The sequence below is a fragment of the Ranitomeya variabilis genome, chromosome 2 (assembly GCF_051348905.1).
Source record: "Ranitomeya variabilis isolate aRanVar5 chromosome 2, aRanVar5.hap1, whole genome shotgun sequence".
Lineage (NCBI taxonomy): Eukaryota > Metazoa > Chordata > Amphibia > Anura > Dendrobatidae > Ranitomeya > Ranitomeya variabilis.
The window spans coordinates 330,008,017-330,026,684 of NC_135233.1; the positions used below are offsets into that span (position 1 = coordinate 330,008,017).

Here is an 18,668-nt window from a genome sequence, read left to right on the forward strand (position 1 = left end):
ATCCCAATATATAATAGGAATAATAATAATATTAGGAAATACCTTCAATTAGAAATGTAGTATAGTTCTTCTGATTTGCAATGTCTCTTTTCTCATGTGCAGGCATTGCAGGACTTAGGTATCCATGGCTATGACCACTGATATAGTGATAGCTAGTTGCTAGCGGTCGTAAACATCGACACCTAAGTTCCTGCAATGCCTGCACATGAGCAAAGAGACATAGTGAATCAGAAGAACTATACTACTTTTCTAATTGAAGGTATTTGCTAATGTTATTACTATTATACTTACTATATATTGGGATATGTCCTTGGAGATGGGAATACCCCTATAAGTCTTCCAGAGCCTCAGATATAGAAAAATATACAATATAATAAGCAACATTTCACTGATTTATGCATACATGATTTATGCAGATGAGATATACCTACCCAATCATAAAACAGGAAAGCACTGTCCCCAGGAAGGCGTAGGCGAGAATTGAGCCCAGGTTTCGGAAGAAATGCCTCTAGAAGGGAAGACCAAAATACGGGGGGCGGGGGTCATTGAGATGGTCTATAACTAAACAATCACATTTATTATGGAGATTTGTACATTGCATTGGCAATATCCTGCACAACATGGCTCCTAATCTGTCTGTAAGGAGACCTGGTGCACAGTCCTAGCTGGAGAAGACGACGGAGCTTCAGTCCACGGACGGTGATGGTCAAGAGAGGGGCCATGTGGTGAAAGGGCTCGCCGAGAGTTACCCATCAGATTACGCTGACATATCACAGCCACGTCATTATTTAGTATGGCGGCTCCTAGTACTAGTCACTGTAACGGCTTTGTCCTGCCCAATATCTGCAGAGGACCTCTCACTACAGGGGTCTGAGGACGGGCGCACACAGACAAGGGAGCTGTGAAGTTATCTTCATAGCCCAGGAAGCCATACACCAGAATACTACAGTATGTCGTGATACTAGCACTGAAGTATGCCACGATTGGATTTTTACTTTACCATACCCTGCCCCATTGGGCAATAATAATCAGAGGATGGAAAAGGCCGATAATGAGCGCTCCCCAATACCAGGGCCGAAAATTCTAAGGTTTTCTGCCATGTTGGAAAAGCTCCACAAAATGGTCTCAGATCAGAACATGATTTTGGAGGAAAGGATGGGACCTCCACGTCCCAGCAATAAAGTATTATGAAGGGGAAGAGGTAAGGCGTAATGACTGGGGCATGCCATTGTGTCGGAGATCACAGGGACACTCTTTTGTATATACAGTGCCTAAAAGTAGTATTCAACCCCCTGCAGATTTAGCAGGTTTAATAAGATGCAAATAAGTTAGAGCCTTCAAACTTCAAACAAGAGCAGGATTTATTAACAGATGCATAAATCTTACAAACCAAAAAGTTTTGTTGCTCAGTTAAATTTTTATAAATTTTAAACATAAAAGTGTGGGTCAATTATTATTCAACCCCTAGGTTTAATATTTTCTGGAATAACCTTTGTTTGCAATTACAGCTAATAATCGTCTTTTATAAGACCTGATCAGGCCGGCACAGGTCTCTGGAGTTATCTTGGCCCACTCCTCCATGCAGATCTTCTCCAAGTTATCTAGGTTCTTTGGGTGTCTCATGTGGACTTTAATCTTGAGCTCCTTCCACAAGTTTTCAATTGTGTTAAGGTCAGGAGACTGACTAGGCCACTGCAACACCTTGATTATTTGCCTCTTGAACCAGGCCTTGGTTTTCTTGGCTGTGTGCTTTGGGTCGTTGTCTTGTTGGAAGATGAAATGACGACCCATCTTAAGATCCTTGATGGAGGAGCGGAGGTTCTTGGCCAAAATCTCCAGGTAGGCCGTGCTATCCATCTTCCCATGGATGCGGACCAGATGGCCAGGCCCCTTGGCTGAGAAACAGCCCCACAGCATGATGCTGCCACCACGCTTGACTGTAGGGATGGTATTCTTGGGGTCGTATGCAGTGCCATCCAGTCTCCAAACGTCACGTGTGTGGTTGGCACCAAAGATCTCGATCTTGGTCTCATCAGACCAGAGAACCTTGAACCAGTCAGTCTCAGAGTCCTCCAAGTGATCATGAGCAAACTGTAGACGAGCCTTGACATGACGCTTTGAAAGTAAAGGTACCTTACGGGCTCGTCTGGAACGGAGACCATTGCGGTGGAGTACGTTACTTATGGTATTGACTGAAACCAATGTCCCCACTGCCATGAGATCTTCCCGGAGCTCCTTCCTTGTTGTCCTTGGGTTAGCCTTGACTCTTCGGACAAGCCTGGCCTCGGCACGGGAGGAAACTTTCAAAGGCCGTGGAAGGCTAACAGTAGTTCCATAAGCCTTCCACTTCCGGATGATGCTCCCAACAGTGGAGACAGGTAGGCCCAACTCCTTGGAAAGGGTTTTGTACCCCTTGCCAGCCTTGTGACCCTCCACGATCTTGTCTCTGATGGCCTTGGAATGCTCCTTTGTCTTTCCCATGTTGACCATGTTTGAGTGCTGTTCACAAGTTTGGGGAGGGTCTTAAATAGTCAGAAAAGGCTGGAAAAAGAGATAATTAATCCAAACATGTGAAGCTCATTGTTCTTTGTGCCTGAACTACTTCTTAATACTTTAGGGGAACCAAACAGAATTCTGGTGGGTTGAGGGGTTGAATAATAAATGACCCTCTGAAAAAACTTTTCCCAATTTAAAAAAAAAATAAACAAAGAAATAACATTCTTTTTTGCTGCAGTGCATTTCACACTTCCAGGCTGATCTACAGTCCAAATGTCACAATGCCAAGTTAATTCCAAATGTGTAAACCTGCTAAATCTGCAGGGGGTTGAATACTACTTGTAGGCACTGTATGGTCACCTATGGATATGGCTGACGAATATGCCAGGATCTTTTTAAAAGCACATGCAACAAAAGTAAGGTCCAGGCGCAAAACACACAGAGAATGAGGGGGCTAACAAGCAAAGTGCCTTATAACCAGTGATGGGCGAGCGCGCTCAGCATCAGGGTGCAGGATCAAGCAGCGAGCAGTGCAGAGTGTCGGGTGGTGCTCGAATCAGAGAGAGAGAAATGCTGGAGTTTGCCATTCACCTCCATTATGATCGCTACTGCAGTCGAGCACTGAGCGTTTTGATCAACGTGACTTATAACGAATCCACCGCAAGTGGCCATCAGCAGCCGAGTGCAGAGGTGAAATCCTCGCTGGGCAGAGGTGCTACATACTTACTCTTTTTAAGCTGTATCCTGCATAAAATATAATTGGAGGAAGAAGAATATTGAAGAAAACTTCAGGGTCAAATGTAATCTGCAAGAAAAGCAGAAGTAATGTTATATACAATCTGTACTACATTCATCTAATATATAAAGCTGAATGTGTGTGTGTGTGTATGTATGTATGTATGTATGTATGTATGTCCGGGATTGGCATCTGAACCGTAGCAGCTACAGCCACAAAATTTTGCACAGTCACACGTCTGGACCCCGAGAGCGTCATAGGCTATGTTGTGAGGTGAAATTTTAACCCCGCGCTTTCCAATTCACCAAACAATTTTGCCCCTATCTACATAATGGGGAAAAAGTGAAAGGAAAAGTGTTGGAGGCGTCGCAGCTACAGGCACAAAATTTTGCACAGTCACACGTCTGGACCCTGAGAGCGTCAAAGCTATATTGTGAGGTGAAATTTTAACCCCGCGCTTTCCAAGTCACCAAACAATTTTGCCCCTATCTACATAATGGGGAAAAAATGAAAGGAAAAGTGTTGGAGGCAAATTAACAGCTGCCAGATGTGAACAAGGGGGACTTAAAGAATGACAGCGATGGCACCAAAGAGTATATACTGTACAGTTGCTAAGGTGGGGCCCCAACATGGGATAATCACACCACCACGGGGATATGAACACACACACAAAATGCGCCACACACTACCACGTGCTCGAACACATATACCACCCTCAGTGCACATTTCACCACACATACACCAACCTCGCCACATAAAAGTAGAAACACAAAAGTCGCCGCTCAAAACTCGCCACGCGCAAAACTCTCCACATGCAAAACTCGCCACACGTGCAAAACTCGCCACACGCAAAACTTGCACACGCAGAAAAATTGCCACACGCAGAAAAATTGCCACATGCACAAAAGTTGCAACACATGCAAAAGTTGCCTCACACAAAACTTGCACATACTCAAAAGGCACCACACATAAAACTCGCCACGCGCAAAACTCGCCATGCGCAAAACTTGCTGCACACAACTTGCTACACTAACCTGTCACATGCAACTCGACACACAAAAAGTTGCTACACGCATGTCGCCACACAAAACTCATCTCACAAAAGTCCCTACATGCATGTCGCCACACGCAACTCAACACACACAACTTGACACACGAAACTCGCCCTAAAACACACACAAGTCTGGTATCCTTCAAAAATAAAAATCTGATTAATAAGCAGACAAACTACAAGAGCAACAAATGTACCATATAGGAATCCGGCAGCTGTCAGTCACATGACCAGTCTATTATGTGTATGTGTGAGCTAATATATACTGCCAGGGGGTGGGCTTACTGTTGGCTGGGGATTTATCAGGCTGCCATTTTAGCTTACAAATACTGAGGTAAAAATACTGACCAAATAACGTGTGAACGAGGGCTAATACAGGAGGAGATGGCATACAGCTATATACTATATACAGGAGATGACACACAGGTATATACTATTTACAGGGGAGATGACACACAGGTATATACTATATACAGGAGGAGATGACACACAGATATATACTATATACAGGAGAGATGACACACAGGTATATACTATATAGAGGAGGAGATGACATACAGGTACATACTACATACAGGAGGAGATGACATACAGGTATATACTATATACAGGAGGAGATGACACACAGGTATATACTATATACAGGAGCAGATTACCTACAGGTATATAGTATATACAGGAGGAGATGACACAGGTATATGCTATGTATAGGAGGAGATGACATACAGGTATATACTATATACAGGAGATGACACACAGATATATACTATATATAGGTGAGATGACACACAGGTATATACTATATACAGGAGATTACATACAGGTATATCTAATATATAAAGCTGAATGTGTGTATGTATGTATGTGTGTATGTCCGGGATTGGCATCTGTACCGTCGCAGCTACAGCCACAAAATTTTGCACAGTCACACGTCTGGACCCCGAGAGCGTCATAGGCTATGTTGTGAGGTGAAATTTTAACCCCGCGCGTTCCAATTCACCAAACAATTTTGCTCCTATCTACATAATGGGGAAAAAGTGAAGGGAAAAGTGTTGGAGGAAAATTGACAGCTGCCAGATGTGAACAATGAGGACTTAAAGAATGAGAGCGATGGCGACAAAGAGTATATACCGTACAGTTGCTAAGGTGGGGCCCCGACATGGGATACTCACCACACACGGGGATATGAACACAAACACAAAATGCGCCACACACTACCACGTGCTTGAACACATATACCACCCTCAGCACACATTTCACCACACACACACACCAACCTCGCCACATAACAGTCGAAACACAAAAGTCACCACTCAAAACTCGCTACATGCAAAACTCGCCATATGCAAAACTAGGCTCACGCAAAACTCGCCACACGTGCAAAACTCACCTCATGGAAAACTCACCTCATGCAAAACTTGCACACACAGAAAAATTGCCACATGTACAAAAGTTGCACCACATGCAAAAGTTGCCTCACACAAAACTTGCACATACTCAAAATGCACCACACATAAAACTCGCCACGCGCAAAACTCGCCATGCACAAATCTTGCTGCACACAACTTGCTACACTAACCTGTCACATGCAACTCAACACACAAAATGTTGCTACACGCATGTCGCCACACAAAACTCATCTCACAAAAGTCGCTACATGCATGTCGCCACACGCAACTCAACACACACAACTTGACACATAAAACTCGCCCTAAAACACACACAAGTCTGGTATTGTCCTTCAAAAATAAAAATCTGATTAATAAGCAAACTACAAGAGCAACAAATGTACCATATAGGAAATACGGCAGCTGTCAGTCACATGACCTGTCTATTATGTGTATGTGTGAGCTAATATATACTGCCAGGGGGGAGGGCTTCCTGTTGGCTGGGGATTTATCAGGCTGCCAATAGCAACCAATCACAGCTCAGCTTCTATTTTGCTACAGTTAATTAACCTGAGCTCTGATTGGTTAATATAGGCAACAAAGACATTCTCAGTATAACAAAGCTAATATATGTTGTGAAATGCTTCTATTTGCTTAGTTTTTGCCTTTTAATAATTACATTTCTATCTATTTGTTTTGTGGTTTTTGTGTGCAGAATAAATTTTTGTTAACACATTCTATTTTGCTAACAGCAGTCATTAACCCGGGCGAAGCCGGGTAGTACAGCTAGTCTAATATATAAAGCTGAATGTGTGTGTGTGTGTATGTATGTATGTATGTATGTATGTCCGGGATTGGCATCTGAACCGTCGCAGCTACAGCCACAAAATTTTGCACAGTCACACGTCTGGACCCCGAGAGCGTCATAGGCTATGTTGTGAGGTGAAATTTTAACCCCGCGCTTTCCAATTCACCAAACAATTTTGCCCCTATCTACATAATGGGGAAAAAGTGAAAGGAAAAGTGTTGGAGGCGTCGCAGCTACAGGCACAAAAATTTGCACAGTCACACGTCTGGACCCCGAGAGCGTCATAGGCTATGTTGTGAGGTGAAATTTTAACCCCGCGCTTTCCAATTCACCAAACATTTTTGCCCCTATCTACATAATGGGGAAAATATGAAAGGAAAAGTGTTGGAGGCAAATTAACAGCTGCCAGATGTGAACAAGGGGGACTTAAAGAATGAGAGTGATGGCGCCAAAGAGTATATACTGTACAGTTGCTAAGGTGGGGCCCCGACATGGGATAATCACCACACCACCACGGGGATATGAACACACACACAAAATGCGCCACACACTACCACGTGCTCGAACACATATACCACCCTCAGCGCACATTTCACCACACATACACCAACCTCACCACATAAAAGTAGAAACACAAAAGTCGCCGCTCAAAACTCGCCACGCGCAAAAATCTCCACATGCAAAATTCGCCACACGTGCAAAACTCACCTCATGGAAAACTCGCCACACGCAAAACTTGCACACGCAGAAAAATTGCCACACGCAGAAAAATTGCCACATACACAAAAGTTGCAACACATGCAAAAGTTGCCTCACACAAAACTTGCACATACTCAAAAGGCACCACACATAAAACTCGCCACGCGCAAAACTCGCCATGCGCAAAACTTGCTGCACACAACTTGCTACACTAACCTGTCACATGCAACTCGACACACAAAAAGTTGCTACACACATGTCGCCACACAAAACTCATCTCACAAAAGTCCCTACATGCATGTCGCCACACGCAACTCAACACACACAACTTGACACACGAAACTCGCCCTAAAACACACACAAGTCTGGTATTATCCTTCAAAAATAAAAATCTGATTAATAAGCAGACAAACTACAAGAGCAACAAATGTACCATATAGGAATCCGGCAGCTGTCAGTCACATGACCAGTCTATTATGTGTATGTGTGAGCTAATATATACTGCCAGGGGGAGGGCTTACTGTTGGCTGGGGATTTATCAGGCTGCCATTTTAGCTTACAAATACTGAGGTAAAAATACTGACCAAATAACGTGTGAACGAGGGCTAATACAGGAGGAGATGACATACAGTTATATACTATATACAGGAGGAGATGACACACAGGTATATACTATTTACAGGGGAGATGACACACAGGTATATGCTATATACAGGAGGAGATGACACACAGATATATACTATATACAGGAGAGATGACACACAGGTATATACTATATAGAGGAGGAGATGACATACAGGTACATACTACATACAGGAGGAGATGACATACAGGTATATACTATATACAGGAGGAGATGACACACAGGTATATACTATATACAGGAGCAGATTACCTACAGGTATATAGTATATACAGGAGGAGATGACATACAGGTATATGCTATGTATAGGAGGAGATGACATACAGGTATATACTATATACAGAAGGAGATGACACACAGATATATACTATATATAGGTGAGATGACACACAGGTATATACTATATACAGGAGATTACATACAGGTATATCTAATATATAAAGCTGAATGTGTGTATGTATGTATGTGTGTATGTCCGGGATTGGCATCTGCACCGTCGCAGCTACAGCCACAAAATTTTGCACAGTCACACGTCTGGACCCCGAGAGCGTCATAGGCTATGTTGTGAGGTGAAATTTTAACCCCGCGCATTCCAATTCACCAAACAATTTTGCCCCTATCTACATAATGGGGAAAAAGTGAAGGGAAAAGTGTTGGAGGAAAATTGACAGCTGCCAGATGTGAACAATGAGGACTTAAAGAATGAGAGCGATGGTGCCAAAGAGTATATACCGTACAGTTGCTAAGGTGGGGCCCCGACATGGGATACTCACCACACACTGGGATGTGAACACAAACACAAAATGCGCCACACACTACCACGTGCTTGAACACATATACCACCCTCAGCACACATTTCACCACACACACACCAACCTCGCCACATAAAAGTCGAAACACAAAAGTCACCACTCAAAACTCGCAACGCGCAAAACTCGCTACATGCAAAACTCGCCATATGCAAAACTAGGCTCACGCAAAACTCGCCACACGTGCAAAACTCACCTCATGGAAAACTCACCTCATGCAAAACTTGCACACACAGAAAAATTGCCACATGTACAAAAGTTGCACCACATGCAAAAGTTGCCTCACATAAAACTTGCACATACTCAAAACGCACCACACATAAAACTCGCCACGCGCAAAACTCGCCATGCACAAATCTTGCTGCACACAACTTGCTACACTAACCTGTCACATGCAACTCGACACACAAAATGTTGCTACACGCATGTCACCACACAAAACTCATCTCACAAAAGTCGCTACATGCATGTCGCCACACGCAACTCAACACACACAACTTGACACATGAAACTCACCCTAAAACACACACAAGTCTGGTATTGTCCTTCAAAAATAAAAATCTGATTAATAAGCAGACAAACTACAAGAGCAACAAATGTACCATATAGGAAATACGGCAGCTGTCAGTCACATGGCCTGTCTATTATGTGTATGTGTGAGCTAATATATACTGCCAGGGGGGAGGGCTTCCTGTTGGCTGGGGATTTATCAGGCTGCCAATAGCAACCAATCACAGCTCAGCTTCTATTTTGCTACAGTTAATTAACCTGAGCTCTGATTGGTTAATATAGGCAACAAAGACATTCTCAGTATAACAAAGCTAATATATGTTGTGAAATTCTTCTATTAGCTTAGTTTTTGCCTTTTAATAATTACATTTCTATCTATTTGTTTTGTGGTTTTTGTGTGCAGAATAAATTTTTGTTAACACATTCTATTTTGCTAACAGCAGTCATTAACCCGGGCGAAGCCGGGTAGTACAGCTAGTTACTAATAATAAAGACTTCTACACAGTCACTAAATGACACATGTAACCAATGTGAGGCCTAATAAGAGGGCCGGGGAGCGCAGCTCTGACCACAGGGGAACAGTAGAGACGCCCTCCAGATAATGCTGGGGCTTTACTTCTGGAATGCTTACCTGTCGTCTCAGGTGACAGCGCGGAATAAGTTGTTGTGTGCACGAGGACTGACAATATTTCTGACCAGTACAGGACCCAGTTCTCTGAAGGCTGAGCTCTGTATAACCTCACCTCTAATTAGCAGTTTTCTGTGTATACTCTGCATAGGCAGAAAGCTGTCAATCAGTGGTGGGGCGGGGTTATACAGAACAGGAAGACTACATGGCATAAGACAACTAGTTCTCTAGTGCTCAACTCCTGCTGATAAAACACTGACATTATTGAAACTGAAACAAGCAGCCTAGTAAGGGACACATCAGTGGAGTCAGGGTCTCTGCCTGTACATCAAGCTGCTCTCAGATTACATAGTGGTGACAGATTCCCTTTAAAACCCTTACTGTGTGTGTGCATGCGTGCGTCACTGTATACAGCTGCTTCCCTCATCCCCATCAATAGCCCTCTATATGCAACATGTAACCTGATCCCTCAGTGAGTTGACTCTGTCTTATAAAACAGATTTTTAATATATAAATACAGGAGAGAGGATCTAGAAGTGGCTCATGAGTGGAGAAATAGACATTTTTTTTCTGATAATACAAAGTTTCTCATCATCACTTACGCTCTCGATGTTAAGTTTTTGAAACGACTGACTATTTACACCTTGCTTTGCTCTTTAATGGAGTCTGGCAGCGAAAAGCGAGGGGGATCCACTCTATTAGCCAATCACATTACTGATACACTGGCTACATCTGTGTTATACGCTGGGACACTCGATGCAAGGGATTAGTGCTGCGTGCAGTTCTGCTCCTGCCCTAAAGGTGACAGAAACTACTGCAGAACCCCCCGCAGACCCCATTATAAGTCAACCGAAAAGTTTCCAGCCTACACCTATGTATATTAGGAGTGTGACACCGGCGGAATGCTATGCAGGTACGTCATGGAGGAGGGTGCTGTGAGCAGGCTGCAGCCAGAGCGAGCTGTCTATGACCTCAATCACGCGGCTGACATTGCACAAGCTCGGCTGTAAGCTGATCCTGCCATTGATAAATGTGGGTTCTGACAGTGAATGAGCGGAGAGCTCACCTTCCGCAGCATTTCATTGTCCTGCAGATTGCTAGCCTCCTGGGGGCTGATCTCTCCTTTCAGGGTGTACTCGTAGAAGGTGCCGCTGACGTTCACCAGCAGCGTGGCCGGGGTCGTCTGCTGCTCGCAGCTAATGGTTACGTTGTTGGCGTCACTGGTAAGGTGCACTCCGTACCGCAGCACCACCCCGACAACCAGACCTGGAAAACAAAACTGGGATTAGCCAGATCCAGACCGGCCCATACTCTCCTTATGGGATCAGGCACATTTTCAGGTTTTTGGGGCTTTTTCCCCCTGACGCGGCCCATTTCCTCCCCTTCTTCCCCGAGCCATAACTTTTTCATTTTTCTGTCCACATAGACATATGACGGTTTTTTTAATAACGCCATTCATTTTACCACATAGTGAAATAGAAAATGGGAAAAAAATTCTGAGTGCGGTGAAATTGCAGCAAAAAAAAAAAACCCAATCCTGAAATCGTTTTGCTTTTTAGGGAATTCTTTTTAAGGCGTACACTGTGCGGTAAAACTGACCTCGCGATAGGACTCTGATCATCAGTACGATGACAGCAATATCAAAGAGGTTCAGGTTTTTTTTAGGACTTTAGTGGTGAGAAAAAAAAATTCTATAAAATAATAAAAAAAAAAGAATGCCTGTGCCACCAGTTTCCGAGACCCTTAACGTTTTCATTTTTCGGTCGATGGAGCTGTGCTACGGCTTATTTTTTGCAGGGTGAAATGACGTTTTTAGTGATACCATTTTGGGATAGATATGACTTTTTGATCGCTTCTTACAGCATTTTTTGTGGTGTTGCAGTGACCCAAAATACACAATTTTTGGGTTTTGAATTTTTTTCCGTTTACAAATCAGGTTAATTATTTTTATATTTCAATATATGGGACTTTTCTGAACACTGCAACAACACACTTTTTTTTTACCTATCTTCATTTTTAATGGGGTGATTTGAACTTTTATATTTTTCCACATTTTTTACACTTTTTTTTTTTTTTTTACTTTTCACTGTATTTATTAGTCCCCTTTGGGGACTTGAACCCGCAATTGTCTGATCGCTTGTACTATATACAGCAATAGCACAGTATTGCTGCATATAATGAAAATCACGGTCTCCTTTGAAGCCTGGTCACAGGCTGGGATTCAAGGGAGCTGCATAATGAGAAACACGGAGGTCCTCAACAGACCCCCAGCTGTCATAGCTACCCATCGGTGCATAGATATAGGGTTAATCTGCACTCTAATGTTACAACACTGAATGGGTGCATTATTGTAAGTGCGGCTACTGGGAGAAAATGAATTTATTTCCCCTAAGGAGCATAGGGGTGGTGCGGGGAGCGAGTATAGTCACCGCTCTCCTAAGGAGCATAGGGGAGGTGCGGGGAGCGAGTACAGTCACCGCTCCCCTAAGGAGCATAGGGGCGGTGCAGGGAGCGAGTACAGTCACCGCTCACTATACTGTGAGCACGCCCGACACTTTGATTGACAGATGAGCTGTGGATCATGCCAGCAATCAAAGGGCCGGGGCGAGGTTACAGCCACTGTTCACACTATACTTCTTGCACAGTATCGGTGTGTGGTGATCAACAGGTATGGGCACAAAGGTCAGAGGGACCCCAATTACAGGAGGTTGGAAATCAACACATAGGGACCGGTTATCCATGGCTAACATGTCAGGCAATGCTAAATAAGACATCAAAGTGAGCTCCTTAGGGAAATCACATTGGAATGACCTATAAGCAAACTCACAATTACTTTAAAAATTAGAACTGGAAAAGATATGACCGCGCTGGATGACGGGGTAGGTGGAAAAACAACGTCTACTCAGACAGCAGTGTTCCACCACTTAATAAAATACAAAGAGATCAGTTGTCTGCCAATACAGCCGAGAGGACTGACCGCCAGCACAGCGCAGCAAACAGCAGCTCTGAGAATGGCATAGAGCCCCCCCCCCCCCCCATCAGAGACAAAATATAGTCAGGGGCGTCCGCTGTTCATTCTAAGCCTCTCCTCGTGCCGCTGATGGCCGGCTGCACCGATAATCCCACCATACAGCATGCTTCCCCCAGAGAAGTATGACCCCGCTCCAAAATTACTGCAGTGTCAGAACGTAATAAAAAATAATAATAATAATTGTGCTAAGTACGAACAGAAGCTTTACAGGAGCCAAACGTTCTCATGGATCTAAATGGAGCCGTGAGAACGCCTCCATCTTGGTACAATAAGGTGCGGGCTCTCTCCGTGGCGACTCTGACCATGACCTGGCCGTAATAGCAAAGTTCACCCTAATCCGATGCTAAATGCTGTCGCTGCAAAGCTCAAAAAGTCCACAAGATTTCTGGCAATTTGGAAACAAAAGAACGAGCAGCTCAGGGTCCAAGTATTTTCCAACTCTTTGACCATTTTGGGAAATGAACATGGCGGCCGAGGAGCACCGACCGGCACATGCACAACTCTGCCCCTGCATTAGTCTGGCTAATCGTCCTGCTCCTTGGGAATATGGCACCTACTGACCCTGCAACCTTTCCCCATCTGCCCCTGTAAAGGGAATGTGCCCTGTCCAGACCAGAAACGCCATTTACCTGCAGATACAGAGCTAATCTGGGGGTAGGAATCGCTATGTTAGGCTGCCTAATTAGGGGGAGAACACTGAAAGGATATTCCCAAGTATGGAAGTCATCCCCTATTCGTGGGCTAGGTGACAATTTCCCAATCGCTGGGGACCAACCCTGAGAGCCCCTCGTCAGTGGGACTGGAGCACTGGTCGATCGTGCGCACCGCCGCGCTATTCATTCTTAATGGGACCGCCAGGGATAACCAATCACAGCCTTCAGCTGATCTTTGGCCTTTCCCTAAGAATGAATGGAGCAGCAGCGTGTATGAACAACCTTCCATTCACACTGAGAGCCCTGGCTCTCGGCATTAATGAGGGTCCCAGGGGTCAGACCCTCCAGCAACCAGGAAGGATAGGGGATAACTTACAAACTTGAGAACACCTTTTGGGAAAGTTTGAAAAGTCTTGATAAAACAAATCTGAGCCTGGCACTTGTAGTGCCACAATTCACCCGCAACAGCGCAGATGGAGGGATAAAAACTGATCACTGTGGGTTAGAGGAGACAGACCACATAGATCAGATGCCAGCTTAAAGTGAATCTGTCAGCAGGACAGCATGGGGTAGTGATTAAGACACAGATTGCATTTGCAACAATGTTTCACTTATCAGGCTGTGAGCTGTGGTTTACTTACAATTAAGGTTTTATAACCAGGACATTATCATTGTCTAGACTAGCTGGCACATGCTTACTAGTCCGACTCCGCCTCCTCCTGTGATAAGCAGCTCACTGACAATAGACAATGCACATAGAGAGCCTGGTGTGTGTGGGGTTAGATTTCTCAGCTCTGCTGCATTCTACATTTAAAAACTCTCATTGTGTCACAACATGCTGCACCCAGTAAACTAAGTGATACCATGCTGGAATCAGGGTATCTTCCTCTACATCATGCTGCTCTCAGATGTTGTAGCAAAAACCTGCTGACAGATTTCCTTTAATATGATGTGCACTGAACAAAAGGTGTTTTTAGGCCCAGTAGCCCGACACGTGGTATAGAGAACACAGTCATTGGACGCTGGTGTATGTGGGGGATCGTACATACTTTTGAGTAACTTATCACACATAGAAAAAAATGATTGGTACTTTTTTGGGTGGGGTTTACCGGGATTAACTGGGATGGTCCCATTAACAACTACTGACAAGAAGTAGAGAGAGGACAGCCTCTTTTTTATATCTTGTGAGATCAGTTGCCTCTTTTTGGGGCCAAATTGATACAAATGTTTCATGAATGTGCCAAATAAAAAATGTTCTGTATTTTGTCATTAATCTGGTTTTGAGACAAAAGTCACTAAATGACATAAAATTAGCAAAAACTGCAGGCGTATATAGAATAACTCTGGGGGAGTGGGGTGGGGGGCAGAAACTGCTCAAGAAGAAAAGTCACAGTTGACGATTCAGCCAAATCATCTGGAAATCCCAAACCCGGCCACAATGCCGAACATAAAAAATTAAACAGGAGAATGCATAAAACAGACACCAAAAACTAGACAAAAATGGTGCAAGTGCAGTCAGGACTTGGGAGTACGTGCTTCCTGCGGCACTTGCCACCACGGGTCAGGGGTCCCTCTCTGCAGATTGCTGGTGTTCCCGTCGGTCTGAAGGTTATGGAGGCTTCTTTTTGAGGGGGTCGATACTGAGTTGGGACAAGCTTTACGTGTCGGGGGCCGATAGGCAGCTTTCTGGTGAATATTTACCCAGAAGTAGATAGACAAGAAACACGTGAAATGGAAACTATCAAGAGATTGTACTGTTGACTTTAAGTCACTGAACACTGACGTCCTTTATTGTACGATAAGTTAACAAATCTTATTACTCCGAAATCCAAACATCCTATGTACACACGTAAAGCCCTGGATGGTGTGAAGGCTACGTACCATGCACACATCCAGAAACGATTTCATACTCTCACTGCACATATAAAATAATGTACATAAGGGTTTACTGTTTTGTGTCCACAGCTCCTAAGTAAACGATGCATCTCCATGGTAACAGATAAACGATGCGCAGTCTCATCCTGCAGCCGTTTTACCTCCTATCTGTCCACCTTACTAACTTAGCCCAGTGGGGACAAATGGAAGAAAGTATTAGAATGCAGGATGACACTGCAGATATTTGTTTGCGGTCTGTTACCATGGCGATGCAGCGGCTGCAGAAACAAAACGGTGAGAATTATAGAAGTTCCAGGAATAAATTTGCATCAATTTTAAAATGAGATATTTTGGAATAATGTGAAGGTAAATACAGCAGACCAGACAGAGTGGCAGGACCAGAGACCTGCGGACCTCCTACTACCTGCGGCGTCCATAGCGCCTCTTCTGATTGGCCAACGTGTATTAGTACAGGAGGACCTGTGGCTGGTGGGTATTAGTACAGGAGGACCTGTGGCTGGCATGTATTAGTACAGGAGGACCTGAGGCCGGCGTGTATTAGTACAGAAGGACCTGTGGCCGACGTGTATTAGTACAGGAGGACCTGTGGCTGGCGGGTATTATTACAGGAAGACCTGTGGCTGGCGTGTATTATTACAGGAGGGCCTGTGGGTGGAGTGTATTATTACAGGAGGAACTGTGTGTGTAGTGTATTAGTACAGGAGGACCTGTGGCTGGTGTGTATTAGTACAGGAGGACCTGTGGCTGGCGTGTATTAGTACAGGAGGACCTGTGGCTGGCGTGTATTAGTACAGGAGGACCTGTGGCCGGCGTGTACTAGTACAGGAGGACCTGTGGCCGGCGTGTACTAGTACAGGAGGACCTGTGGCCGGCGTGTATTAGTACAGGAGGACCTGTGGCTGGCGGGTATTAGTACAGGAGGACCTGTGGCCGGCGTGTATTAGTACAGGAGGACCTGTGGCCGGCGTGTATTAGTACAGGAGGACCTGTGGCCGGCGTGTATTAGTACAGGAGGACCTGTGACTGGTGGGTATTAGTACAGGAGGACCTGTGGCTGGCGTGTATTAGTACAGGAGGACCTGTGGCTGGCGTGTATTAGTACAGGAGGACCTGTGGCCGGCGTGTATTAGTACAGGAGGACCTGTGGCCGGCGTGTATTAGTACAGGAGGACCTGTGACTGGTGGGTATTAGTACAGGAGGACCTGTGGCTGGCGTGTATTAGTACAGGAGGACCTGTGGCTGGCGTGTATTAGTACAGGAGGACCTGTGGCCGGCAAGTGGCACTTTTAGGGGTGTTGTTCCCATACTATAAATATCTGTAGCACAGGCCATGCACACTTACACAGCACTTGCCCCTGGGTCGCCCTGTGCAGTCACTGCCCGTCACCTCCATTGCCTGGTGTGGGTGGGTGCAGGGGCATGACGCCTGGCAGGACTGGTGGCAGTGACTGACCCGCCATCGTCGCCTCCCTCCTGCACTGCCCCCACCCGGGCTGGCACCTACCATAGATCATGGCCAGGCCAGTCTCATGGAGGAAGCGAAACCTGCGGTGCTTGAACAGCCAGATGGTGAGGATGGTGAGGGTGAGCAGCAGTATGAAGATCAGCAGGTTGGTGCTGTCCAGGCGGTGAATGGCCTCCACCTGCTTCTCCGTCACGATTTCCTCCATGGCGCTGTCCTCTGCCCAACACAGACCTATAATAAACAATAACGGCACTGCCAGCCAGGTACCCGTGCACCGGGAGCCCGGCACCACCGGACCGCACGGCGCCATGACAGGGGCCGGTCTGCCTGGCAGAGTCCTCCCAGACAATGAGTCAAACAGCAGCAGCTGCCGCCCTCTACTGGCGGAGGAGAGGCCCAGCACCCGCTGCACGCAGTATAATCACTGCACACCGGGGAGTATACACTGTATACAGTCACCGCACACCGGGGAGTATACACTGTATACAGTCACCGCACACCAGAGAGTATACACTGTATATACAGTCACTGCATACCGGGGAGTATACACTGTATACAGTCACCGCACACCGGGGAGTATACACTGTATACAGTCACCACACACCAGAGAGTATACACTGTATATACAGTCACTGCATACCGGGGAGTATACACTGTATACAGTCACCGCACACCAGAGAGTATACACTGTATATACAGTCACTGCATACCGGGGAGTATACACTGTATACAGTCACCGCACACCGGGGAGTATACACTGTATACAGTCACCGCACACCAGAGAGTATACACTGTATATACAGTCACTGCATACCGGGGAGTATACACTGTATACAGTCACCACACACCAGAGAGTATGCACTGTATACAGTCACCACACACCAGAGAGTATACACTGTATACAGTCACCACACACCGGAGAGTATACACTGTATACAGTCACTGCATACCGGGGAGTATACACTGTATACAGTCACCGCACACCAGAGAGTATACACTGTATACAGTCACCGCACACCAGAGAGTATACACTGTATACAGTCACCGCACACGAGAGAGTATACACTGTATATACAGTCACTGCATACCGGGGAGTATACACTGTATACAGTCACCGCACACCAGAGAGTATACACTGTATATACAGTCACTGCATACCGGGGAGTATACACTGTATACAGTCACCGCACACCGGGGAGTATACACTGTATACAGTCACCACACACCAGAGAGTATACACTGTATATACAGTCACTGCATACCGGGGAGTATACACTGTATACAGTCACCGCACACCAGAGAGTATACACTGTATATACAGTCACTGCATACCGGGGAGTATACACTGTATACAGTCACCGCACACCGGGGAGTATACACTGTATACAGTCACCGCACACCAGAGAGTATACACTGTATATACAGTCACTGCATACCGGGGAGTATACACTGTATACAGTCACCACACACCAGAGAGTATGCACTGTATACAGTCACCACACACCAGAGAGTATACACTGTATACAGTCACCACACACCGGAGAGTATACACTGTATACAGTCACTGCATACCGGGGAGTATACACTGTATACAGTCACCGCACACCAGAGAGTATACACTGTATACAGTCACCGCACACCAGAGAGTATACACTGTATACAGTCACCGCACACGAGAGAGTATACACTGTATATACAGTCACTGCATACCGGGGAGTATACACTGTATACAGTCACCGCACACCAGAGAGTATACACTGTATATACAGTCACTGCATACCGGGGAGTATACACTGTATACAGTCACCACACACCAGAGAGTATGCACTGTATACAGTCACCACACACCAAAGA

The 18,668-nt window shown here is 45.4% G+C and overlaps 1 protein-coding gene across 1 annotated transcript in view; it reads right to left on the bottom strand.

Annotated features, from left to right (window-relative positions):
- SLC9A6 (solute carrier family 9 member A6) overlaps positions 1-17,158 on the bottom strand; it is a 37,792-nt gene extending 20,634 nt beyond the window's left edge. Inside the window, exons 1-4 of the mRNA XM_077285308.1 lie at positions 16,854-17,158; positions 10,835-11,034; positions 3,224-3,301; positions 432-508 (exon numbers count right to left, since the gene is read on the bottom strand). Of these exons, the coding sequence (XP_077141423.1) occupies positions 432-508; positions 3,224-3,301; positions 10,835-11,034; positions 16,854-17,124 (626 nt within the window). The 5' untranslated portion in view covers positions 17,125-17,158. The remainder of the gene's footprint in view (positions 1-431; positions 509-3,223; positions 3,302-10,834; positions 11,035-16,853) is intronic.
- Between the last annotated feature and the right edge of the window lie 1,510 nt (positions 17,159-18,668).